Raw genomic sequence first — 27,214 nt, forward strand, 5'->3', positions numbered from 1 at the left:
CCAATTTAAAGTACATATACAACATATGCATTTTCCAATGCACATTTGGATGCCATTCTGAATAATAATAATAATCCTAAAAATACATACACTTCCTTTGCATTTTCTGATACACATTTGGATGCTATTTAATAATAATAATAAAGTTCATACACACCATATGCATTTTTAATGCCCATTTGGATGCCATTCAGGTTAGAAATAATAACAAGATTAATAATAATAATAATCCTAAAAATACATACACAACCTTTGCATTTTCTGATACACATTTGGATACTATTTACACTAATAATAATAATAATAATAATAATAATAATAATAATGTTCATACACACCATATGCATTTTCAATGCCCATTTGGATGCCATTCAGGTTAGAAATAATGACAAGATATATACATATAATTTGCATTTTTCAATCCACATTTGGATGCCATCCATAACAAAAATATGTAAACGCTTATGGATTTTTTCAATTCACATTTGAATGTCATTCAATTCAAATAATAATAATTAAAAGTATGTACACGACATATGCATTTTCCAATGCACATTAGGATGATATTCTGAATAATAATAATCATACATACATACATACATACATGCCATATGCATTTTTCAAGGCAGTGCTCTTGCCCAGAGATTCTTCCTAAGGATAGCAGAAGTGGACGTAGACCTTCTGACCTCCATGCATTTATTTATTGTATTGCAAACTTGGATCCTATTTTGGGGGAGAAAAAGCGGGATGTGAATCCAGAAAATAAAAAAATAAATTATTATGACTCTTTTTTGCACATGCGTCTTCCTTCTCTTTTGCCGTACATTGGGATGGGATGCACCTTGTCTCTTTATACGTATTTGTTGAGTCGCTTTCGCACAAGGCAATTCCAGCAGTTTGATATCACTGGGTCAACTTCACCATTGAATTGTGCTGGAGGGCCTAGATTCGTAGGAAGCATATTTAAATAACAACAACAATGATAATAAACATTTAGAGTATTTGTAGGCTGTTTATATAATCAATTTATACATATGCTGTTCTAATATATATATGGGTGTGCGTGTGTATGTTTAAATAAAAGATTGATAACTAATAAATATTACTACATACACATTTCCTATATACGTATATAGGAAATTTGTAAGTGGATAGATGTATATTTATCAAAATTATATAGATTGATATAACCTTGGTCCTTTCTTCATTATATGTGTGTGTGTGTGTACATATACATACACATACATACACACACATGCACGCGCACAGGATATATGTATTATCAATCTTTTATTTAAACACACACACATACATACATACATATATGAACAGCATATGTGTAGATTGATGAGATCGGAGGTGACCTCCCCACCCAGGACTCTGTAAAAGATAGTTCAAAATCAGGAAATTCATAGTTTTGCCAAGGACACCAGGCTGGAATGATCTCTCCCCCATGTGGGAAACTAAGGTTTTTTCCATGGCCCAACTCTTATGGACTTTCCATGAACTTTCCTGAACTTTATAGGAACTTTCATAAAGTTCTTGTGGGTTTTTTCGGGCTATATGGCCATGTTCTAGAGGCATTTCTCCTGACGTTTCGCCTGCATCTATGGCAAGCGAAACGTCAGGAGAAATGCCTCTAGAACATGGCCATATAGCCCGAAAAAACCCACAAGAACTGAGTGATTCCAGCCATGAAAGCCTTCGACAATACAACTTTCATAAACTCTTGCCAAACTTTATGAACTTTTGATGGACTTGTGAGGGAGGAAAGAGCTGACATGCCCCCTCTTGACTTTGCAAGATTTATCCCTTAAGACTTACTTACTTACTTAGGCGATCCATCGTTGGAAGAGTAAGATGATCTTCCATGATGGGTTTCCTTATGGATTCGTAGATGGCTATGGAGCCCTATTCTTGACTTGCATCTTCTCCCACAGTGAAGGCATTGGTTTTCAGGTGGAAGGCAGTCCCGGTCGGGGTTGGCTTGACATGCCTTCCTCCTGGCACGTTTCTCTCTTTCACCCTCCACTCATGCCTCCTCAAATTCTGCAGCACTGCTGGTCCCAGCTGACCTCCAGCTGGAGTGCTCAAGGGCCAGGGCTTCCAAGTTCTCAGTGCCTATGCCAGAGTTTTTAAGGTTGGCTTTGAGCCCATCTTTCAATCTCTTTTCCTGCCCACCAAAATTCCGTTTTCCGTTCTTGAGTTCGGAGTAGAGCAACTGCTTTGGGAGACGGTGGTCAGGCATCCGGACAATGTGGCCGGCCCAGCGGAGTTGATGGCAGAGGACCATCTCTTCAATGCTGGTGGTCTTTGATTCTTCCAGCATGCTGACGTTTGTCCGCTTCTCTTCCCAAGAGATTTGCAGGATTTGCAGAGATTTGCAGGAGTCCCTTATGAATTTCTTGTATGTTCCCCTTCCCCATACCTTCATTTGTGAGTATGTCTATATTTTGAAAAATGAAGGGAAAGCCACCTTTTTGTGAATCCAGCACCTCATGGCTTCAGGAAGTGTTTCCCAATTCTCTGAGCCAGTAAATCCCTAAACAAAAGACTCAACCAGAAACTCGTTGCATGGACAATAAATGAATGGTTCTTATCTGACCAGGTCTCGGAGGGCAAAGGCTAGTCCACCTGGAAAGATAAGAACTATTGAATCACTTTGAGATGGTTGAACAGAAGCTCTCCGAGGCTCTAGGTGTCCTTACTGCCTACTACAGGGAAAACCAGCTGATCCCCAACCCATTTAAAACACAGACATGTGCCTTTCATCTCAAGAACAGAGAAGCATCCCGAGCTCTAAGATCACCTGGGAAGGAATCCCACTGGAGCATTGCAGCACACCCAAATACCTGGGAGTCACTCTGGGCCGTGCTCTGACCTACAAGAAGCACTGCCTGAACATCAAGCAAAAAGTGGGTGCTAGAAACAATATCATATGAAAGCTGACTGGCACAACCTGGGGATCACAACCAGACACAGTGAAGACATCTGCCCTTGCGCTGTGCTACTCTGCTGCTGAGTATGCATGCCCAGTGTGACACATCTCACCACACTAAAACAGTGGATGTGGCTCTTAATGAGACATGCCGCATTATCACGAGGTGTCTGCACCCTACACCACTGGAGAAATTGCACTGTTTAGCCGGTATTGCACCACCTGACATCCGCCGGGAAGTAGCAGCCAATAGTGAAAGGACCAAGGCAGAGACATCTCCAGCTCATCCCCTGTTTGGGTATCAGCCAGCACGTCAACGACTTGAATCAAGACGTAGTTTTCTAAGATCTACAGAGACACTTGCTGGAACACCCCAGCAAGCGAGAGTCCAAAAGTGGCAGGCTCAAACCCAGAACCTCCATCAATCGTTGACACCCAATGAGAGACTCCCCCTTGGACACACAGAAGACGGGGCGACTTGGAAGGCCCTGAACAGCCTGCGCTCTGGCACCACGAGATGCAGAGCCAACCTTCAGAAATGGGGCCACAAAGTGGAATCCACAACATGCGAGTGCGGAGAAGAGCCAACCACGGACCACCTGCTGCAATGCAGCCTGAGCCCTGCCACATGCACAAGGGAGGACCGTCTTGTGGGGCCAGATACTGGTCAAAGGACATTTAATCAACTACCAAACTTGCAAACTTTGTGTTTTGTCTGTTTGTTTGTTTGTTTGTTTTTGTTAAAAATGTAATACAAATGTCTGGTTGCTGATGACACGATAAATAAATATATGTTTCTTACGTATATATACACATTATTCATTTATAGTATATAAAATTGTATACATATGAATTATTTGAATGTATGTCTGTGTATATATATGTATATCCGTTTAATTAAAATCGATATATACCAATTATAACCTATATATTAAATATTTCTAAATAAATGACATATTGTTATGTTATGTTATTTTATTTTACTGTGTATGATATTTTTTTATCGTCCTTGTACTCATATGTTGTATGTATTTTATTGTGTTGTTATTGTGTTTTGGTTTTACTTTATTGTACTATGTTGTTGGGCTTGGCCTCATGTAAGCCGCCCCGATTCCCCATTGGAGAGATGGTGGTGGGGTATTAAATTATTATTATGATTATTATTATTATTATTATTTACACACTTACTTACTTACTTAGGCGATCCCTCGTTGGACGAGTAAGATGGTCTTCCTTGATGACTATTTTTGTGGGTTCATAGGTGGCTGTGGAGCCCTATTCTTGACCCGCATCTTCTCCCACAGTGAAGGCATTGGTTTCCAGGTGGAAGGTGGTCCCGGTCGGGGTTGGCTTGACGCGGCTTCCTCTTGGCACGTTTCTCTCTTTCACCCTCCACTCGTGCCTCCTCGAATTCTGCAGCACTGCTGGTCACAGCTGACCTCCAGCTGGAGCGCTCAAGGGTCAGGGCTTCCCAGTTCTCAGTGTCTATGCCAGAGATTTTAAGGTTGGATTTAAGGCCATCTTTCAATCTCTTTTCCTGTCCACCAACATTTCGTTTTCCGTGTGACGTCTGTAGACAGTCCACGTCTCGCAGTTGTATAGCAGGGTTGGGAGGACAATGGTTTTGTAAACAAGCCCCTGGGTCACTTCAATGCTAGTGGTCTTTGCTCCTTCCAGCACTCTGACATTTGTCCGCTTGTCTTCCCAAGAAATTTGCAGGATTTTCCGGAGACAGCGCTGATGGAATCGTTCCAGGAGTTGCATGTGACGTCTGTAGACAGTCCATGTTTCGCAGGCATAGAGCAGGGTTGGGAGGACAATAGCTTTATAGACAAGCACCTTGGTCTCCCAACAGATGTCCCGGTCCTCAAACACTCTCTGCTTCATTCGGGAAAATGCTGCACTCACAGAGCTCAGGCGGTGTTGTATTTCGGTGTCAATGTTGACTTTGGTGGAGAGGTGGCTGCCAAGGTAGCGGAAATGGTCCACATACTGGAGTTCTATAACAGGTGTTGTTTTGACCTTGGTTTTGGCTTTCTGTCTGCTGAGGTTAAATATCCATCAAGGGGGGTTGGGGGTACATATGTATTCATGGCTGCATCTACACTGGTGCATCTACACTCTGCTTAAGAAGGTCTTCTTCTGAATGCACACAGATGACATTGTCATCAGCATACTGGAGTTCTATAACAGGTGTTGTTTTGACCTTGGTTTTGGCTTTCTGTCTGCTGAGGTTAAATATCCATCAAGGGGGGTTGGGGGTACATATGTATTCATGGCTGCATCTACACTGGGTGCATCTACACTCTGCTTAAGAAGGTCTTCTTCTGAATGCACACAGATGACATTGTCATCAGCATACTGGAGTTCTATAACAGGTGTTGTTTTGACCTTGGTTTTGGCTTTCTGTCTGCTGAGGTTAAATATCCATCAAGGGGGGTTGGGGGTACATATGTATTCATGGCTGCATCTACACTGGGTGCATCTACACTCTGCTTAAGAAGGTCTTCTTCTGAATGCACACAGATGACATTGTCATCAGCATACTGGAGTTCTATAACAGGTGTTGTTTTGACCTTGGTTTTGGCTTTCTGTCTGCTGAGGTTAAATATCCATCAAGGGGGGTTGGGGGTACATATGTATTCATGGCTGCATCTACACTGGGTGCATCTACACTCTGCTTAAGAAGGTCTTCTTCTGAATGCACACAGATGACATTGTCATCAGCATACTGGAGTTCTATAACAGGTGTTGTTTTGACCTTGGTTTTGGCTTTCTGTCTGCTGAGGTTAAATATCCATCAAGGGGGGTTGGGGGTACATATGTATTCATGGCTGCATCTACACTGGGTGCATCTACACTCTGCTTAAGAAGGTCTTCTTCTGAATGCACACAGATGACATTGTCATCAGCATACTGGAGTTCTATAACAGGTGTTGTTTTGACCTTGGTTTTGGCTTTCTGTCTGCTGAGGTTAAATATCCATCAAGGGGGGTTGGGGGTACATATGTATTCATGGCTGCATCTACACTGGGTGCATCTACACTCTGCTTAAGAAGGTCTTCTTCTGAATGCACACAGATGACATTGTCATCAGCATACTGGAGTTCTATAACAGGTGTTGTTTTGACCTTGGTTTTGGCTTTCTGTCTGCTGAGGTTAAATATCCATCAAGGGGGGTTGGGGGTACATATGTATTCATGGCTGCATCTACACTGGGTGCATCTACACTCTGCTTAAGAAGGTCTTCTTCTGAATGCACACAGATGACATTGTCATCAGCATACTGGAGTTCTATAACAGGTGTTGTTTTGACCTTGGTTTTGGCTTTCTGTCTGCTGAGGTTAAATATCCATCAAGGGGGGTTGGGGGTACATATGTATTCATGGCTGCATCTACACTGGGTGCATCTACACTCTGCTTAAGAAGGTCTTCTTCTGAATGCACACAGATGACATTGTCATCAGCATACTGGAGTTCTATAACAGGTGTTGTTTTGACCTTGGTTTTGGCTTTCTGTCTGCTGAGGTTGAATAGCTTGTCATCTGTTGTTGTTGTTGTTGTTATTATTATTATTATTATTATTTACACACACATATAAACATTTTAATATAATGTGTATACAGTACATGACCACTAGGGGGCACTATTGCACGTGCGACTAATGGGGACATATGGACACGCCCCTCGCTGTCCCTGAGCCAATCGGCGGCGGCGCCGGCCCCTAGCGCCCGCCCTTTTCAAAGGACTCCCTCCTCTGGCCCCGCCTCCTCCTTTCGGCGCCTGCGTCGGTGGTTCCGGCAGGATACGGTTTCCGTCCGGACCAGTTTTGGGAGTGTACACCGGAAGTTGTGTTTGAGCGGTGAGGCGGGGGAGGTAAGCCCGGTTCCCACGGCGGCGGCGTGTGAGTTTTGAAAATCCCGAGTGGTGGGCACAGTCGCGGGTGGGAAGGGGATGAAACGAAGGGGGCAACGGGGAAGGTGTCACGGCATAAGGCGCCGTGGGGAAATTGTGATCGCTCCTTTCGTTCCACTTCGTTTCCCATTTCCCTGTTTCGAAGCCATGGTGTTTCCTTTTTGTGGATTAACCCCCCCCCCCCCCATATACATATATATTTACACACAAACCCAGACGCACATATATTAAGATTATTACTCCCAGAATATCTTCAAGCAAATAGAATATCATCAAGCAAAAAGTGGGTGCTAGAAACAATATCATACGAAAGCTGACTGGCACAACCTGGGGATCACAACCAGACACAGTGAAGACATCTGCCCTTGCGCTGTGCTACTCTGCTGCTGAGTATGCATGCCCAGTGTGGAACACATCTCACCACGCTCAAACAGTAGATGTGGCTCTTAATGAGACATGCCACATTATTCCGGGGTGTCTGCGCCCAACACCACTGTTTAGTCGGTATTGCCCCACCTGACATCCACCGGGAAGTGGCAGCCAATAGTGAAAGGACCAAGGCAGAGACATCTCCAGCCCATCCCCTGTTTGGGTATCAGCCAGCACGCCAACAACTTAAATCAAGAAATAGTTTTCTAAGATCTACAGAGACACTCGCTGGAACACCTCAGCAAGCGAGAGTCCAAAAGTGGCAGGCTCAAACCCAGAACCTCAACCAATGGCTGATACCAGATGAGAGACTCCCCCCTGGGCACACAGAAGACTGGGCGACTTGGAAGGCGCTGAACAGATTGCGCTCTGGCACCACGAGATGCAGAGCCAACCTCAAGAAATGGGGCTACAACGTGGAATCCTCGACATGCGAGTGTGGAGAGGAGCAAACCACTGACCACCTGCTGCAATGCACCCTGAGCCCTTCCACATGCACCATGGAGGACCTTCTTGCGGCAACACCAGAGGCACTCCAAGTGGCCATATACTGGTCAAAGGACATTTAATCCACTACCAAGTTTGCAAACTCTGTGTTTTGTCTGTTTGTTTGCTTTGTTCTGTTAGAAATGTAATATAATTGACTGTTTGCCCTGACACGACAGATAAATAAATAAATTCCAGTCCATATTAAATCTGTCATGTTTGGATTGGAATCCCCATCCAGTTCCAGTGAACGCCTCCCAGACAGATGGTGCCCCCAGGCAACAGGGGCCAGGCTACCTCTATGCAGATACCCTCATTGTTTGACTTTGCAGCTTCAAGCCTATGCAATGCTAATCAAGCTTGCTAATTGCAACATTCACACTGGCTTCTAAAAGAGAAGAGTTCTTTCTCCCGCTTTAGATAGCAGTTCCACAGAGAATGCCTCCAAGCAACAGGGGCCAGGCCAAATCATAGAATCATAGACTCCTAGAGTTGGAAGAGACCTCATGGGCCATCCAGTCCAACCCCATTCTGCCAAGAAGCAGGATTATTGTATTCAAAGCACCCCTGACAGATGGCCATCCGGCCTCTGTTTCAAAGCTTCAAAAGAAGGAGCGTCCAACACACTCCGGGGCAGAGAGTTCCACTGCTGAACGGCTCTCACAGTCAGGAAGTACTTCCTCATGTTCAGATGGAATCTCCTTTCTTGTAGTTTGAAGCCATTGTTCCATTGCGTCCTAGTCTCCAGGGAAGCATAAAACAAGCTTGCTCCCTCCTCCCTGTGGCTTCCCCTCACATATTTATACATGGCTATCATATCCCCTCTCAGCCTTCTCTTCTCCAGGCTAAACATGCCCAGCTCCTTAAGCCGCTCCTCATAGGGCTTGTTCTCCAGACCCTTGATCATTTTAGTCACCCTCCTCTGGACACATTCCAGCTTGTCAATATCTCTCTTCAATTGTGGTGCCCAGAATTGGACACAATATTCCAGGTGTGGTCTAACCAAAACGGAATAGAGCATGGGGAGCATGACTTCCCTGGATCTAGACACTATGCTCCTCTTGATGCAGGCCAAAATCCCATTGGCTTTTTTTGCCGCCACATCACATTGTTGGCTCATGTTTAACTTGTTCCCCACGAGGACTCCAAGATCTTTTTCACACGTACTGCTCTCAAGCCAGGCCTCATTGTCCCCCATTCTGTATCTTTGCATTTCGTTTTTTCTGCCAAAGTGGAGTATCTTGCATTTGTCCCTGTTGAACTTCATTTTGTTAGTTTTGGCCAATCATCTCACTAATCTGTCAAGATCATTTTTAATCCTGCTCCTGTCCTCTGTCATGTTTGGATTGGAATCCCCATCAAATTCCAGTTAACCCCTCCCAAACAGAGGATGCCCCCAGGCAACAGAGTCCAGGCTACCTCTATGCAGATACCCTCACTGATTGACTTTGCAGCTTCATGGCTGCTCAATGCTATTCAAGATTGCTAATTGAAACATTCACACTTGCTTCAACAGATAAGGATTCTTTCTCCTACCCTGGACATTATTACACAGGGATATATACACTCCACTCACTGCCAACAGAACCTCTGAAGATGTTATTAGTCATAGATGCAGGCGAAACTTCAGAAGAGATTGCTATTGGAACATAGCCATACAGCCTGAAACACTCACAGCAACCCAGTGATTCTGGCCATGAAAGCCTTGGACATTGGTTTCCAGGTGGAAGGCAGTCCCGGTTGGGGTTGGCTTGATTTGCCTTTCTCTTGGCATGTTTCTCTCTTTCGCCCTCCATTCGTGCCTCTTCAAACTCCACAGCACTGCTGGTCACAGCTGACCTCCAGCTGGAGCACTCAAGGGCCATGGATTCCCAGTTCTCAATGTCAATGCCAGAGTTTTAAAGGTTGGCTTTGAGCCCATCCTTTTTAATCTCTTTTCCTGCCTGCCAACATTCTGTTTTCCGTTCTTGAGTTCGGAATAGAGCAACTGCTTTGGGAGATAGTGGTCGGGCATCTGGACAACATGGCCGGTCCAACGGAGTTGATGGCCGAGGATCGCTTCAATGCTGGTGGTCTTTGCTTCTCCCAGCATACGGACAGAACAATGGACATGATCTTCACTGCATCACAGCTCAGAGAGAAATGCAGGGAACAAAATCAACCTCTGTCCATGGCATTCATTGACCTTGCAAAGGCATTCAACAAAGTGAATTGCAGCGCTCCAAAAAATTGGATGCCCTAACAAATTTATGAACATCCTGCGGCTTAACCGTGATGACAATGGTCTTGGACAGCAATGGCTCCCAAAGTGAGCATTTAAGGTGGAATCAGGTGTCAAACAGGGATGTGTTATTGCCTCAACCTTATTTTCCATCTTCATCACTATGATACTTCACCTTGTTGATGGGAAGCTTCCCACTGGAGTGGAAATCATCTATCAGACAGATGGCAAGCTATTCAACCTCAGCAGACTGAAAGCCAAAACCAAGGTCACAACAACATCTGTTATAGAACTCCAGTATGGTATTTGAAAGAATGTCACATTGTGGAATGAGCAAGATTGCCTTCTGCTGCTTTGGAGACTAGGACCCAACCGATCCATGCATTCAGAGTTCAGGAAATGAGATTCTATCTCCACATTAGGAAGAACTTCCTGATGGCAAGAACTGTGACAGAGGAAGGCTTGGATTGTATATCCCTGTTTGGCCAAAGGAGGTTAGATTAGATGGCCTTTGTGGTCTCCTCTAACTCTGTGATTCCTTTCAGTAGCTTCCATCTGCTTGATAGATTGGTAACTGACAAGTCCCAGGTTCAGGTCTGGCTGTGGATTCAAGCCCTTATTGGGTTGCAGTGGGGGGTTTTTGGGCTGTATGGCTATGTTCCAGTAGCATTGCCATGGCCATACAGCCTGAAAAGCTCACAGCAACCCAGTGATTCTGGCCATGAAAGCCTTCAACAACACAAACCCTTATTGTTGTTATTCCTCCCTTTTTCCTCTCTGCAGGTAGCCTGCCGCCATGTATGCGGTCTACAAGCAGGCGCACCCTCCCACGGGGCTGGAGTTCTCCATGTACTGCAATTTCTTCTCCAACGCCGAGCGCAACTTGGTGGTGGCAGGGACCTCTCAGCTGTACGTTTACAGGCTCAACCATGACTCTGAGGTAGGCCTCTCTCTCTCTTTTCATTGTTGTGGGATGTGTTGGTATGTGAAGTGATGTATAGTTTCCAAATCACGACCTCCCTGAATCACTGCAAGCTGGATAGCAAGTAAAAATACAGCAGAGTGAAGCACAAACATGCTTCAGCCCATGTATCCACAGCCTCACTGCCAGCATCTGATCTGTTTAGTAAACTCACAGATTCAGGTTTTCATCCAAAATATACAGATGCTTTAATCTTCATTCTTGCAATATAACAGGGAATTTCTTAACAATCTAAGAAATCCCCTTGAGTTCTTTTAAATGTCCTGCAAATTGCTTTTGCAAGAGCTACGAGAAGTAATAGGATGCATTTGTTGACACCGAAGGGGGGAAGGGAAGGACCTTGTCTGTCAAATGCTGAAATCTGAAATGCTGTTTTTGTGTCATAGAAGGGGGATCTGTTTAAAATCTGGCGTGGGCCAAATTTGGCCCTTGAGGTGTTTTGGACGTCAACTCCCACAACTACCGATTGTTAGGAATTGTGGGGGTTGAAGTCCAAAAAACCCCGAGGGCCCAAGTTGGCCCATGCCTGGTTCAAAGGCAGCAAAGGCAACTGATGTTTGATTAGAGAAATTTCAAGCCAGAGCTGTGTGCCTCCAATGTGCGACTGCAGGACTGATGTTATCCTTCTCTTTTCTCTCTTAGTCTGCCACCAAAAGCGACAGGAGCACAGGTGAGTCCTGGGGTGCTGATAGTAATGGAGGAAATGGGGAAACTACATATTTTAGGAGAGTCTTTTGAGGCTGAGAACAATTCAGTCCAGAAACGAGATGTGGGGTGCAGCAAATGGGTATCTTTGTTTTGGAACTGAAGAAGCACCAACTAGTATATAGAGCAACGTGGGACAGAGGAAACACTGTACTGCTTGCCTGATCCCTTGTTTTCACCTGTGTTTCTTACATCTGTATAATTTTGCTTCTGACTGCATGTAGCAGTCACTTTCTCCTTATATGCTAACTAGCCGTCCCCTGCCATGCGTTGCTGTGGCCCACATGGGGATTCTGTGTGGGAGGTTTGGCCCAATTCTATCATTGGTGGGATTCAGAATGCTCTGTGATTGTAGGTGAACTATAAATCCCAGCAACTACAACTCCCAAATGTCAAGGTCTATTCCCCCCAAACTCCATCTGTGTTTGTATTTGGGCATATGTGGCAAGTTTGGTCCAGATCCATCATTGTTTGAGTCCACAGTGATCTCTGGATGTAGGTGAACTACAACTCCAAAACCAAAGGACACTGCTCACCAAACGCTTTCAGTATTTTCTGTTGGTCATGGGAGAATTGTGTGCCAAGTTAGGCTCAATTCCATCGTTGGTGGAGTTCAGAATGCTTTTTGATTTTAAGTGGACTATAAATCCCAGCAACTACAACTCCCAAATGACAAAATCAGTTTTTTTGAGTGAAGGACATACATTGGGTTGTTAGGTGTCTTGTGTCCAAATTTGGTGTCAATTCGTCCAGTGGTTTTTGAGTTCTGTTAATCCCACAAACGAACATTACATTTTTATTTATATAGATAGATGTTTTCTTGTTAAGCTGCTTTGGGTCTCCTTCGGGAGAGATAAAGCGGGATCTATCTATCTATCCGTCTATCTATCTATCTATCTATCTATCTATCTTATCTATCTATGCTCTGTTCATTTTGAGTAACACCATAACTCAAAATCCATTGGACTAATTGCCACCAAATTTCGCCACAAGACACCTACTAACCCAAGGAGTGAACTTGAGTTTTGGAGTTGTAGTTCACCTACATCCAGAGAGCACTGTGGACTCAAACAATAATGAATCTGGACCAAACTTGGCACAAATACTCAATATGCCCAAATGTGAACACTGATGGAGTTTGGGGAAAATAGACCTTGTCATTTGGGTGTTGTAGTTGCTGAGATTTATAGTTCACCTACAATCAAAGAGCATCCTGAACTCCACCAATGATGGAATTGAACCAAACCAAGCACACAGGACTCCCGTGACCACCCGAAAATGCTAGAAGGGTTTGGTAGGCATTGACTTTGAGTTTTGGAGTTGTAGTTCACCTACATCCAGAGAGCACTGTGGACTCAAACAATGAAGGGTCTAGATCAAATTTGGCGCAAATTCTCCATATGCCCAAATATGAACACAGATGGAGTTTAGGGAAAATAGACCTTGACATTTGGGAATTGTAGTTACTGGGATTTATAGTTCAGCTACAATCCAAGAGCATTCTGAACCCCACCAATGATAGAATTGGGCCAAACTTCCCACACAGAATCCCGAAGACCATCAGAAAAGACTGTATCTCCAGAGTCTTTGCCTCTCTCACCGCTGCTTTCTCTTGCTCAGAGGGCAAAAGTCACAAGGAGAAACTGGAGCTGGTGGCTGCCTTTTCCTTCTTCGGGAACGTCATGTCCATGGCCAGTGTCCAGCTTGCGGGAGCCAAGAGAGATGCCCTCCTCCTCAGCTTCAAAGATGCCAAGGTGGGTCTGTGTCTCTGGGAAGGAGGCAATGGGATGGGAAGCTTTCCTGGGAGACTTCTGGACAGGTAGACTGAGTCCAAAACCCTCCTCCCCGACGTTGCAAGTTGGTGGAGGGCTTTCATCAGGCGTGTGAAAAACTTGGGCCCTCCCTCTAGGTGTTTTGGAATTCAACTCCCACAATTCCTAACAGTCAAATTTGTGGTTTTTACTTTGAGTACTTTTTCTTCTTCTTTCTTTCTTTATTTTTATCCCGCTTTTCTCCCACGGGTGGAACTCTGATCAGAGCATGCCATGGATTTTGATTATAAGGGTCTCTCTAGGAATCCCTCGGTCTGTCCACTCATGTGAAGTTTTTCAAAGTTTGCTGAGTTAGTTTTTCAAAGTTTGCCAAGGTTGACAGGCCTCCAGGTGGCACCACAGATGTCAAGACCCAGGCGGACCAGCACGGCAAGACAGCAGTTAAGGAGTTAACGTAAGGTCTTTAATGTCAATTAACACATGAAAAAGGTCTCTTAAAAGCAGAGCAGTAAACACAAAAGAGCTTGCAGCCAGCAGGAATGTAAATAAACAAAGGTCCAAGCAGTCAACGCTGCGAAAAGGAAAGCAATGATAACACAGTCAATTCCGAAGTCCAAACAAATCAATAAGCAGTATTCAGCATGAGGAGCGGTCCAACGAAGTCACAAAGGGATAAGCAGGAGCGTAGAGTGGTCAGGCAGTCCAAGGGTCAGGGCAGGAGATAAGACTCACGATTCCAATTCCGGCAAGGTCGTCAACACAGTCAGGAAGCCACGAAGCTGTAAGCAGGAACTCAAGGCAAGAGTTTAGGAACAAGGCACATGAAAACACGACACTTTGAACTCTGCAACTAGACTGCTCCCAAGCTACTCCTTAAATCTCATCAGAGTCACTGGATTCACCTCCAGGTGCATCCATTTCCACAGGTGAATCACGACTTCTCCATTGCTGCCATTCTGCACTTTGGACTGCATCCTGCGAAGCAGTATCTGAAACCCAAGTGTCTGTGAAACCATGGAACTCATCGGTGGAAGTTGGAGCATTAACCACATCTAACACTTCTTGGTCCAATCCAGCTCTTCATCCTCACTGTCAAACTCCCCGCAATCTGCTACATCTTTAAGCCGTTTGGAAATAGATTCCCCATCACTGTCTGAGCTGCGTGCTACTCACTTTACACCACGGTAATCCTCCACCTCCATTTCCTCACGAGTAAACCCCTCAAAGTCTTCCTCATCCGTAGGCTCTAAGAACAATTCCCTAATGCGCTTCAGCTGTTGCTGAGCATCTTCCTCTTCCAAGCCTCGTTTCCTTCTACTAACACTAGTAGTTACATGAGGCACACGCTGAGTTACAACAACAGATGTATCCCATTCATGGTTGCATACGCCACATTTTAATCCATGGTTTGTTCTTGTGTTGAGTGTTAGAGTTACAAGCTGGGTAGATGCGGGGAATGCCATGGATGGAGCGTACCTGGATTTCAGGAAGGCCTTCTTCGACAAGGTCCCCCATGACCTTCTGGCAAGGAAACTAGTCCAATGTGGGCGAGGCAAAACTACGGTGAGGTGGATCTGGAATTGGTTAAATGGACGAACCCAGAGGGTGCTCACCAATGCTTCCTCTTCATCCTGGAAAGAAGTGACGAGCGGAGTGCCATCAGCAGGGTTCCATCCTGGGCCTGCTCCTGATCAGGATCTATATTAATGACTTAGATGAAGGGTTAGAAGGCAGGATCATCAAGTTTGCAGACAACACCAAATTGGGAGGGATAGCCAAGACTCCAGAGGACAGGAGCAGGATTCAAAACGATCTTGACAGATTAGAGAGATGATGGGACAAAACTAACAACATGAAGTTCAACAGGGACAAATGCAAGATACTCCACTTTGGCAGAAAAAACGAAATGCAAAAATACCAAATGGGGAACGTGTGGCTCAAGATGTGGCGGCAAAAAAAGCCCAATTCAAAGTGCTGGTTTTGACCTATAAAGCTCTATACGGTTCTGGCCCAGCCTACTTGTCCGAACGCATTCACCCCTACATCTCATCTCATAATCTAAGCTCATCTGGGGAGGCCTGCTTTTGCTCCCATCAATTGCACAAATGCGTCTGGCGGGGACGAGAGACAGGGCCTTCTCGTCGGTGGCCCCTTGCCTATGCAACACACTCCCAAATGAGGTAAGATCCGCTCCCTCCCTCCTGGCTTTTAGAAAGAAATTAAAATCATGGCTTCGGGACCAGGCCTTCGGACAGTAGATGTTTGTAGAGTTTAAAGGACATGGACTAGAATGACAATACGACTGGCGAGACTGTTATTATTTATTGTTTTAATGATTGCTTATGTACTGTCTAATTATGATATATGTTTAATTGTGGCTTTATTATTGTGGTTGTTATGGTTTGGCATCGTGTCAGTGTCCAATGTATGGCATTGAAGTTTTGTCAGTTATGTGTAAACCGCTTTGAGTCCCCCGAGGGGTGAGAAAAGCGGCATAGAAGTACTGTAAATAAATAAATAAATAAATAAATAAATAAATAAGCCAATGGGATTTTGGCCTGCATCAAGAGGAACATAGTGCCTAGGTCCAGGAAAGTCATGCTCCCCATGCTCTATTCCGCCTTGGTTAGACCACACCTGGAATATTGTGTCCAGTTCTGGGCACCACAATTCGAGAGAGATATTGAGAAAGTGGAAAGTGTCCAGAGGAGTTGTTGTAGGCTTTTTCGGGCTATATGGCCATTTTCTAGAGGCATTCTCTCCTGACGTTTCACCTGCATCTATGGCAAGCATCCTGCATCTATGGCAAGACCTCACTACCTCTGAGGATGCTTGCCATAGATGCAGGCGAAACGTCAGGAGAGAATGCCTCTAGAACATGTAGCCTGAAAAAACCTACAACAACCTAGTGATTTCAACCATGAAAGCCTTCGACAATACATTGTCCAGAGGAGGGCGACTAAAATGATCAAGGGTCTGGAGAACAAGCCCTATGAGGAGCGGCTTAGGGAACTGGGCACGTTTAGCCTGAAGAAGAGAAGGCTGAGATGAGACAGGATGAGGGCTATGGATAAATATGTGAGGGAAAGTCACAGGGAGGAGGCAGCAAGCTTCCTTTCTGCTTCCCTGGAGACTAGGACGTAATGGAGCAATGGCTTCAAACTACAAGAGAGGAGATTCCATCTGAACATTAGGAAGAACTTCCTGACTGTGAGGGCCGTTCAGCAGTGGAACTCTCTGCACTGGAGTGTGGTGGAGGCTCCCACTTTGGAAGCTTTCCAACAGAGGCTGGATGGCCATCTGTCGGTGGTGCTTTGAATTCAATTTTCCTGCTTCTTGGCAGAATGGGGTTGGACTGGATGGCCCAGGAGGTCTCTTCCAACTCTTTGATTCTATGATCACGCCAGGCCCTTGTTTAATTTTGTCCCATTCTGCTTTATCCAGCTTGACAATGTCTTTGGAAAATGAGGTAATCGGAAGTTATTTGGTGTTTTATGCTTTTAATGCTTTTTACAGGGTTTTTATAATGTGTGTTAATTGCTTTTAATTTTGTTATAATTTTGTTTATTTATTTATCTACTGTATTTGTATAGCACCTTTCTTAGCCAATCGGCGACTCAAGGTGGTTTAATCGGCGACTCAAGGACGTTTGTTTACATTCATTGTGACAGCGAATCGTGCCAGTGTAAGCCGCCTTGAGTCGCCTTCGAGCTGAGAAAGTCGGCATAGGAATGCAATAAATAAATAGATTTTACAGCAAGATTTTTCAAAAAATGGAAACGGAGATTCAGATGAACACTCCCTGTATTTGGTGGATATATTGGATATTGATCTCGGTGTTTCTTTCGCTTTTCTTCTGCCTCCCAGCTCTCCGTGGTGGAATACGACCCTGGCACCCATGACCTGAAAACACTTTCCCTTCATTACTTTGAGGAGCCAGAACTGAGGGTATGTCTTGGAACACACTGTGAATGAATCCCCCTTTTTCCCTCCCCAAAATCAAGGGATACAGGTATAGAGTTGGAAGAGATCCCCAGGTCCAACCTTCAGCCCTCAGAAAGACACCATCTAAGCCCTTCTGACAGATGTCCATCCAGACTCCATCAGAATTCCAGGCAGCAATATTTTCCACTATTGGATGGCTCTTACTGTCAGGAAGTTCTGCCTAATATTTAGGTGGAATTTACTTTCCTGTACTATCAATCTCTTGCTCTTTGGCTTAGTTTATTGACCAGCAAAAAACAAGCCTACCCCTTCTTTAGTATGGCGCCCTTGCAGATTGTAAACATGGCTATCATATTGTTTTTCTGGTACCTTCCTTCTCAAGGTTTAGGGAGCTGCAAGAATTCCCTTGTATCCTCACCAGCTCTGCCCTGATTTGTCTTGTCATTTGTTGGCATCCAAAGCTAAAGCACCGCCATGTTGCCAGCGCTCTGCCAATATTTAGGCAGAGATGAACCAAACTCCCAGTTTGTGTTAAACAGTTTAATTAAAACAGCACTTACCACTCAGCCACAGAATATAAAACAAAATTGACGGCAAACACTGTTGCAGGTTCAAAATAACACCATAAGCAAAGGTCCAGTCCAGTGGTCAAATGTCGAGAGTTTATTTATTTATTTATTTATTTACAGTATTTATATTCTGCCCTTCTCACCCGCAGGAGACTCAGTGCAGATTACAATGTACACATATATGGCAAACATTCAATACCAAAGACAGACAACATAGACAGACAGCCAGAGGCTATTTAATTTTTCTGGCCAGCCAGGGAAGCTGTCGCTTTCATCGTCCATCTGCGTCACTGATGAAGTACTTCTGCATTTCCCGCATGCTTTGCTGGAGTCTTTTTTTATGGCCTCATAAATTAGTTAAATTAGCCTCCCCACACATAGGTGGTGCCTAATTTTCCTACTTGTCAGATGCAACTGTCTTTCGGGTTGCAAAGTTTGACAACAAGATACACAATTGGCTGGACGCTCACTCTGACCCGGGCTGGCTTCGAACTCATGACCTTTGGTCAGAAGTGATCTTAATGCAGCTGACACTCAGCCAGCTGCGCCACAATCCCAGAGTTCAATGAGCAAGTCCAGGGATCAAGAGTCTATACCATAGTCAGAAGCCAGTCCAGAGATTCAAGGTTCCAGGATTCCAAACGTTCAGGAGAAGGTCAGGATACTGAAAATCCACAAACCTGGGGGGAAAAACCAGCAGCATCTACCACCAAAATAAGACAAATACTTTTCTCCTGAAGATCAGTCCCAAAGCCAACTCATTATATCCAGAAACACCCAGCTGCAATCTTTCTCTTGCATACCTCCACTCTTAATTGCGTTCACCCATGAACTCTTATTTACAGATTACTCAACCCTTTAGGACTAAGACAATGGAGAAGGAAGGAAGTGCACTTTTCACTCCTCACGGTTTGTTTTCTCTCTCCTTCAGGATGGTTTTGTGCAGAATGTCCACATCCCTAAAGTACGGGTGGACCCCGATGGCCGATGCGCGGTTATGCTCATCTACGGCACACGACTGGTGGTGCTGCCCTTCCGGAGGGACACGCTGACTGATGAGCACGAAGGCGTCGTAGGAGAAGGGTAGGTGCAACATAATTGAAAGGACATCCAAAGTAGTCCAAAGGGTGATGTTGGGAGAGATCTGTGTCCAAATGACGAAGTATTTATGTCATTACGATTGATGCTCTATGTCTGGGAGTAATGTGTTGTCACAAGGAAGTCAGTGGTTAAGGAGAACATGGGTTTTATTGTAAGGATTTGGGGCATTTATTTATTTATTTATTTCTCATGTCAGGGCAACCAGTCAATTATATTACATTTCTAACAGAACAAAGCAAACAAACAGACAAAACACAAAATTTGCAAGCTTGGTAGTTGATTAAATGTCCTTTGACCAGTATCTGGCCACTTGGAGTGCTTCTGGTGTTGCCGCAAGGAGGTCCTCCATTGTGCATGTGGCAGGGCTCAGGTTGCATTGCAGCAAGTGGTCAGTGGTTTGCTTTTCTCCGCACTCGCATGTCGTGGACTCCACTTTGTGGCCCCATTTCTTCAGGTTGGCTCTGCGTCTCGTGGTGCCAGAGCGCAGTCTGTTCAGCGCCTTCCAAGTCGCCCAGTCTTCTGTGTGCCCAGGGGGGAGTCTCTCATTTGGTATCAGCCATTGGTTCAGGTTCTGGGTTTGGGCCTGCCACTTTTGGACTCTCGCTTGCTGAGGTGTTCCAGCGAGTGTCTCTGTAGATCTTAGAAAACTATTTCTAGATTTAAGTCGTTGGCATGCTGGCTGATACCCAAACAGGGGATGAATTGGAGATGTCTCTGCCTTGGTCCTTTCACTATTGGCTGCTACTTCCCGGAGGATGTCAGGTGGTGCAATACCAGCTAAGCAGTGTAATTTCTCCAGTGGTGTAGGGCGCAGACACCCCGTGATAATGCGGCATGTCTCATTAAGAGCCACATCCACTGTTTGAGTGTGGTGAGATGTTTTCCACACTGGGCATGCGTACTCAGCAGCAGAGTAGCACAGTGCAAGGGCAGATGTCTTCACTGTGTCTGGTTGTGATCCCCAGGTTGTGCCATTGTGCCAGTCAGCTTTCGTATGATATTGTTTCTAGCACCCACTTTTTGCTTGATGTTCAGGCAGTGCTTCTTGTAGGTCAGAGCACGGTCCAAAGTGACTCCCAGGTATTTGGGTGTGCTGCAATGCTCCAGTGGGATTCCTTCCCAGGTCATCCTCAGAGCTTGGGATGATTGTCTGTTCTTGAGATGAAAGGCACATGTCTGTGTTTTAGATAGGGCATATATAAGAGAGAGAGAGAGCCGTGGAAAACAAATCTCGGTGTCCTGTGCTTCCTACACATTTGCGAGTTTGATTTCTGATTATTCACTGATTTGATTAAAATGTTCACTCTAGGAATGTCTCTTTTTGTGAGCAGAAAGTAGCAAGCTGCAGTCCTAAAGGGAAAACAGTAATCAAATCTGCAAAGAACTAAATCTGCAAATAAGGAGGGTGGACTTTATAGTACAGGCAGCCTCCAAGTTACAAACATCTGGCTTAAAATGACTCATAGTTAAGAACAGGGGTGAGACAACAGGAAGTGAGAGGAATCTACTCCTCAGAAGGGAAATTTTTTCCTGAAATAATTATTATCATGGGAAAAAGGAGTCTCCACGGAAGCTTAATCCGCAATCCTTGTTTCAGCACAATCCAACATTTCCAAAATCCAGTTATCACAGAGACACAAAATGAGGCAAAATCTCACATGACCGCTGAGGTGTCTATGGACAACGCCGACTCTTTGGCTTTGAAATGGAGATGAGCACCAGGGTTGGACACGACTAGACTTAATGTCAGGGGAAACCTTTACCTTATGCACAGAATATGTTTGTTTTTTTTAAAATTATTTTTTATTGCATTTATTCAATTTAACATAAACATTAAGTAAACATACCTTTATCACTAAATTATTCCTATACTCTATAACTACTACAAATTCTTAACTAACTATAAGTCAATTCAGACTTCTCTCAATTTACCAAACAAAATAATAATATTTAGAATCTGACCAATCCTTATAATCAAGTCACTCATTCACTCTCCAAATACAATATGATAGTAACATATATGCAACATGCAAATTCTAGACATGTCCCATCATTCATTCTTATTTTGTTTTGGAAACATAATGATGAGCGCTCTTTGGATATTGACCATGGTCTACTCCTGTTATTTCTCTTTAATACTTTCCCCTCCCCCTCTTCCCCTTACCCTTAGTTTGTGTCCCCTCCACCAGGACCAACCAACTCATGTTGTTTCACAATTCCAGAATATCATTGTTTCTCTTGCTGGCTTATACCCCTTTCCCTCATTAAACACATACTCGATAAATTTTCCCCATATTTTCCAAAAGTCTGTTTGTTTACATATACCCCTTTTAATTTTAATATTGCAAGTTAGCTTATCATTAATCGCTATATTCCAAATTTCCCTATACCATTCTTCTAATTGAATTTCTTTTTTTTCCTTCCAATTTTTTGCTATTAACAATTTAGCTGCTGTTATCAAATTAGAAACCAATTCCTTTTCTTCTTGTACGGGAATTATATTATCATGTGTAAGTAATAAAGCTAATTTTGGTGTAATCTCAGTCTCTATTTTTATTATTGCTCTTATTTCTTTGAATATGCTTTTCCAAAATTTTTGTATAATATAACATGACCACCACATATGTAGATATGTCCCTATTTCCTGACAACTTCTCCAACACTGATTCGAATATTTTTTATCAATCTGATTTAATCTAATAGGGGTTAGATACCACCTCCTAAAATTACATACCCCTTTTTAATTTCTTCTAACTCTTTAAAAATCAATTCATAAAATTCCTTCTGTTTTGTATTTGGTGCATAAATATTAACCAAAGTATAATCCTCCCCTCCCATAGACCCCTGAATCATCACATATCTTCCCATTTCATCTTTTTTTGTTTGTACCATGCTAAATCCACTACTATTCTTAATTATAATTTGCCGCTCGGTGGAAGAGGACGACGTCCCAGGTACAGAAGGAGTGTACTGAGGTCTCCAGTCTTCGGTCCCGGGTTTACGATAGCTGCGCTCCCCTGCTAGAACCTCCAAACAAGCGCACAGAATATGTTTGAATGGTTTTTCCACTGTGAATTTTTAACACTGTTTATGTTTAATTCTGTTTTAATGTTTGTATATTTGTATATTTTACATTTATGCAAAGCAGCTCTTGAGTCGCCTTTGGGGAGATAAAGCAGGATATAAATAAGCATATCACTAATAATAATAATATATTTTTTTGTACTTGCTGTTTTTTAAAAATTTATTGGGTTGTGTCACGTAATTGTGAACCGCCTTGGGTCCCCATGGAGAGAAAGGCGGGGTAGAAATAAAATAAAACATTGAGAAAGTATTGGCTCTGTAGCAAACTGCTTTAGAGTTAGAAGATGCGGTTTGCTGCATATAATGCTGCTTTCAGTGCAAAAACCTACGCATGACTTTTGCGTTGCATAACTTCTGAACCGTGAAGGATCAACTCTCTCCCTTATTGAGAAAAATCCAATTTTTTACTCCTTTATGCAATTATGTTCAAATCTTCTTGCTGTCCCCAGCCTCCACAGAAGAGTGTGATATCATGAGCCACTGAAAAGGGCTTCTCCTTTGGGATTCTGGCCTCTCCAGGGCATGGGATCGTGCCCCCCTTTCCCCTTCAGGCCTCTGATGTTGATTCTCATTGCCTTTCCTTGCAGCCAGAAGTCCAGTTTCCTTCCCAGCTACATCATCGACGTGCGGGAGCTGGACGAGAAGCTGCTCAACATCATCGACATGCAGTTCCTCTACGGCTACTACGAGCCCACCCTCCTCATCCTCTTCGAGCCCAACCAGACCTGGCCTGGGTATGTCTTGTCTTAAGCAGCTGAGGGGGGAAAGGAAAGGGCCTAAGATCATTAGGAATTGTAGAAGTCCAAAATACCTGGAGGGGCCAAAGTTTGCCCATGCCTGGTCTATAGCATCGAACCAAGATTATTATTTTTTGTCGTGTCAGGAGCAACCGCTCCTGTTGTGAGAGAATTGGCCGTCTGCAAGGACGTTGCCTAGGGGACGCCTGAATGATTTTTGATGTTTTATCATCCTTGTGGGAGGCTTCTCTCATGTCCCTGCATGGGGAGCTGGAGCTAGTAGAGGGAGCTCATCCGCCTCTCCTCGGATTCGAACCTGCGACCTGTTGGTCTTCAGTTCTGCTGGCACAGTGCTTTAACCCACTGCGCCACCGGAGGCTCCAACCAAGATAATTAAAGTGCATTCATTCTGCAGCATAGAAACACCCCAAGGTTTCCTTTTCCATTGCTTGAAGCTTTGGTGTTTGGAACACTTAAGTTTTTAAGAAAGACAGTCTAAGAGTGCAGCAAAATTGCAAAGAGTGCACTTTTGGCCTCATTTGGCAATAAATAGAATCATAGAATCAAAGAGTTGGAAGAGACCTCATGGGCCATCCAGTCCAACCCCATTCTGCCAAGAAGCAGGAATATTGCATTCAAATCACCCCTGACAAATGGCCATCCAGCCTCTGCTTAAAAGCTTCCAAAGAAGGAGCCTCCACCACACTCCGGGGCAGAGAGTTCCACTGCTGAACGGCTCTCACAGTCAGGAAGTTCTTCCTAATGTTCAGATGGAATCTCCTCTCTTGTAGTTTGAAGCCATTGTTCCGCGTCCTAGTCTCCAAGGAAGCAGAAAACAAGCTTGCTCCCTCCTCCTCCCTGTGGCTTCCTCTCACATATTTATACATGGCTATCACATCTCCTCTCATCCTTCTCTTCTTCAGGCTAAACATGCCCAGCTCCTTAAGCCGCTCCTCATAGGGCTTGTTCTCCAGACCCTTGATCATTTTAGTCGCCCTCCTCTGGACACATTCCAGCTTGTCAATATCTCTCTTGAATTGTGGTGCCCAGAATTGGACACAATATTCCAGATGTGGTCTAACCAAAGCAGAATAGAGCATGGGGAGCATGACTTCCCTAGATCTAGACACTATGCTCCTATTGATGCAGGCCAAAATCCCATTGGCTTTTTTTGCCGCCACATCACATTCCTGGCTCATGTTTAACTTGTTGTCCACGAGGACTCCAAGATCTTTTTCACACGTACTGCTCTCGAGCCAGGCATCATTGTCCCCCATTCTGTATCTTTGCATTTCATTTTTTCTGCCAAAGTGGAATACATTTTTTGGTTTCAGCGTTTTGAAAACTGAAGTGAGCATCAGATTCAGTGGTGCATTAGACTCGAGTCTAATATGGGTATTGATTATTATAGCTATTATTATTACTATTACTATTATTTTACTGACACAAAAACACAGTACGTTACAGCAAATGAGATCTCTACGCTGGATTTCGGATCACAAAATCACAAGTCGAACACATTCCCAAGCGTCTAGGACTGTGTGATGTATTTTCAAATGATGCGAGCAGATCCAAGTCAGGAGGCCTTTTGCAGTTGACAGATCGTGATTTTGTCGATGTGTATTGTTTCCAAATGCCGGCTGAGATCTTTTGGCACGGCACCCAGTGCGCCAATGACCACTGGGACCACCTGGACTGGTTTATGCTGGATTTCATATCACAAAATCACAAGTTGAACACATTCCCAAGCGTCTAGGACTGTGTGATGTATTTTTGAATGATGCGCGCAGATCCAAGTCAGGTGGCCTTTTGCAGTTGACAGATTGTGATTTTGTCGATGTGTATTGTTTCCAAATGCCGGCTGAGATCTTTTGGCATGGCACCCAGCGTGCCAATGACCACTGGGACCACCTGGACTGGTTGATGCCATCAGAGCCTTCGCAGTTTGATTTTGAGGTCCTGAGAACGGCTGAGTTGTTCCTGTTGTTTTTCCTCAATGCGACTGTCACCCGATATGGCAACTTCAATAATCCAGACCTGTTTCTTTTCCACAATCGTGATGTCTGGTGTATTGTGTTCCAAAACTTTGTCAGTCTGAATTCGAAAGTCCCACAGGATTTTTGCGTGTTCATTTTCCACTCCCTTTGCAGGTTTATGATCCCTTTACCAGTTCTTGACTGCTGGCAGGTGGTCCTTGTGACATAAGTTCCAGTGAATCATTTGGGCCACAGAGTTGTGCCTCTGTTTGTAGTCCGTCTGTGCAGTTTTCTTGCAACAGCTGAGGATATGATCCATGGTTTCGTCAGCTTCCTTGCACAGTCTGCATTATTATTGTTGTTGTTGTTATTATTATTATTATTTTCCACACTCATCTTGGGTGATAATGTTTGTTACTCTTGTTGCTGTTGTTGTTGTTGTCATTGTCGTCCAGGGAGAGGGGGCTTTCGCAGCTCCTGGAGGGAACGCTTGAATGTGCTGACTTTTAAAGAAAATTCAAACAATTGTATTACGGGCCTTTGAGGGAGCCTCAGAAAGTAGCCTTTGTGGACTTGCAAAAAGTCCAAGCCACACTTTTTTAGGAGCCTGAAAACGTGATTGTTCCAGTGTGCCTTTCCAGAATAATGAATTTCTCAGCAATATGCCCTCAAAATGCACTTTATTATTGATGTAGGATTGATTGATTTGCACGACCTATCCCCTCCAAAAATTTCCATCCCAGTTGTATCCTACCTTGCTCATGCCCAGCATTATTTTTGAGTGCCTTTCATGTTCCTTGATGCGTGTCTGGGCAATGCTGCGTTTGGTGGTCCCTATGTAGACTTGTCCACAGTTGCATGGTATACGGTAGACTCCTGCAGAGGTGAGAGGATCCCTCTTGTCCTTTGCTGAACGCAGCATTTGTTGGATTTTCTTGGTGGGTTTGTAGATTGTTTGTATGTTGTGTTTCCTCAGACCTCACTACCTCTGAGGATGCTTGCCATAGATGCAGGCGAAACGTCAGGAGAAATGCCTCTAGAACATGGCCCTATAGCCCGAAAAAACCCACAAGAACCTAGTGATTCCAGCCATGAAAGCCTTCGACAATATATTGTTTTATTATTGATGTATTGTGGGCTTGACCTCATGTAAGCCGCACCAAGTCCCTTGGGGAGATGGTAGCGGCGTATGAATAAAGATGATGATGATGATGATGATTATTATTATTATTATTATTATTGTGTTGGAAGGGACACTGAGGCATCACTGAATTCCCAAGTTGTCTATCCCCCCACCCCCCATTTTTAAAAAATATACTTTCAGGATTTGAACGTGGGGCAGTTGACAACAACTCCGCAATAAATGATCTTTGCCAAGGAGCATTGCTTAGTTATCTTCCTGAGAATTACGTCGTGGGTCTTTCTTCTCCTCTTCCTTGCAGGCGTGTTGCCGTGCGCCAGGACACTTGCAGCATTGTGGCCATCTCCTTGAACATCATGCAGAAGGTCCACCCGGTCATCTGGTCCCTGAGCAACCTGCCCTTTGATTGCACACAGGCCCTTGCCGTGCCCAAGCCCATCGGTGAGAGGAAGGGCCCTTTTGGGGATGTGCCTTGGAGAAAGAGGGCTCTTGTTGTTGTTGTTGTTGTTATACGTATTTACGCCCTGCTTTTTCTCTGCCAAAGTGTTGTTATGTGGGGTTAAACTGTAGTGGTAAAAATGTATTGTCAAAGGCTTTCATGGCCGGAATCACTCAGTTCTTGTGGGTTTTTTCGGGCTATATGGCCATGTTCTAGAGGCATTTCTCCTGACGTTTCGCCTGCATCTATGGCAGGCTCTGAGGAAGCCTGCCATAGATGCAGGCGAAACGTCAGGAGAAATGCCTCTAGAACATGGCCATATAGCCCGAAAAAACCCACAAGAACTGTAGTGGTAAACTTTGATGGATTTCTAATTTTCTGCTCCTGGGATCATCTGAGAGCTACAGGGATGGTTTCAGAAGAAGCAAACAAAACTCTCCCAAAACTAGAAATTATTGGGTTACCTTCCTGTTTTGAAAAAATCAAAATAATAATAATAAATATTCACCCAAAATAATCACCAAAATAATGTAAAAAATCAAAATAATAATAAAAATATTCCTTAAAATAATTGTGGAAAATAATGTACAAATAATAATAAATATTCTTCAAAATAATCACCGAAAATAATGTAAAAAATCAAAATAATAAAAAATATTCCCCCAAAATAATTGCCGAAAATAATGTAAAAAATTAAAATAATAATAATAAAATATTCCCTCAAAATAATCATTGAAAATAATGTAAAAAAATCATAATAATAATAATAAATAT

General features: G+C 43.9%; 1 protein-coding gene across 1 annotated transcript in view; it reads left to right on the forward strand.

The window, feature by feature from the left end:
- Positions 1-6,730: 6,730 nt before the first annotated feature.
- Positions 6,731-27,214, forward strand: part of CPSF1 (cleavage and polyadenylation specific factor 1) — a 59,556-nt gene continuing 39,072 nt past the window's right edge. Inside the window, 8 exon segments of the mRNA XM_067467002.1 lie at positions 6,731-6,814; positions 10,773-10,929; positions 11,614-11,641; positions 13,297-13,430; positions 17,316-17,396; positions 18,894-19,045; positions 22,735-22,881; positions 26,303-26,442. Of these exon segments, the coding sequence (XP_067323103.1) occupies positions 10,786-10,929; positions 11,614-11,641; positions 13,297-13,430; positions 17,316-17,396; positions 18,894-19,045; positions 22,735-22,881; positions 26,303-26,442 (826 nt within the window). The 5' untranslated portion in view covers positions 6,731-6,814; positions 10,773-10,785.

This window comes from Anolis sagrei, chromosome 4 (assembly GCF_037176765.1).
Source record: "Anolis sagrei isolate rAnoSag1 chromosome 4, rAnoSag1.mat, whole genome shotgun sequence".
Lineage (NCBI taxonomy): Eukaryota > Metazoa > Chordata > Lepidosauria > Squamata > Dactyloidae > Anolis > Anolis sagrei.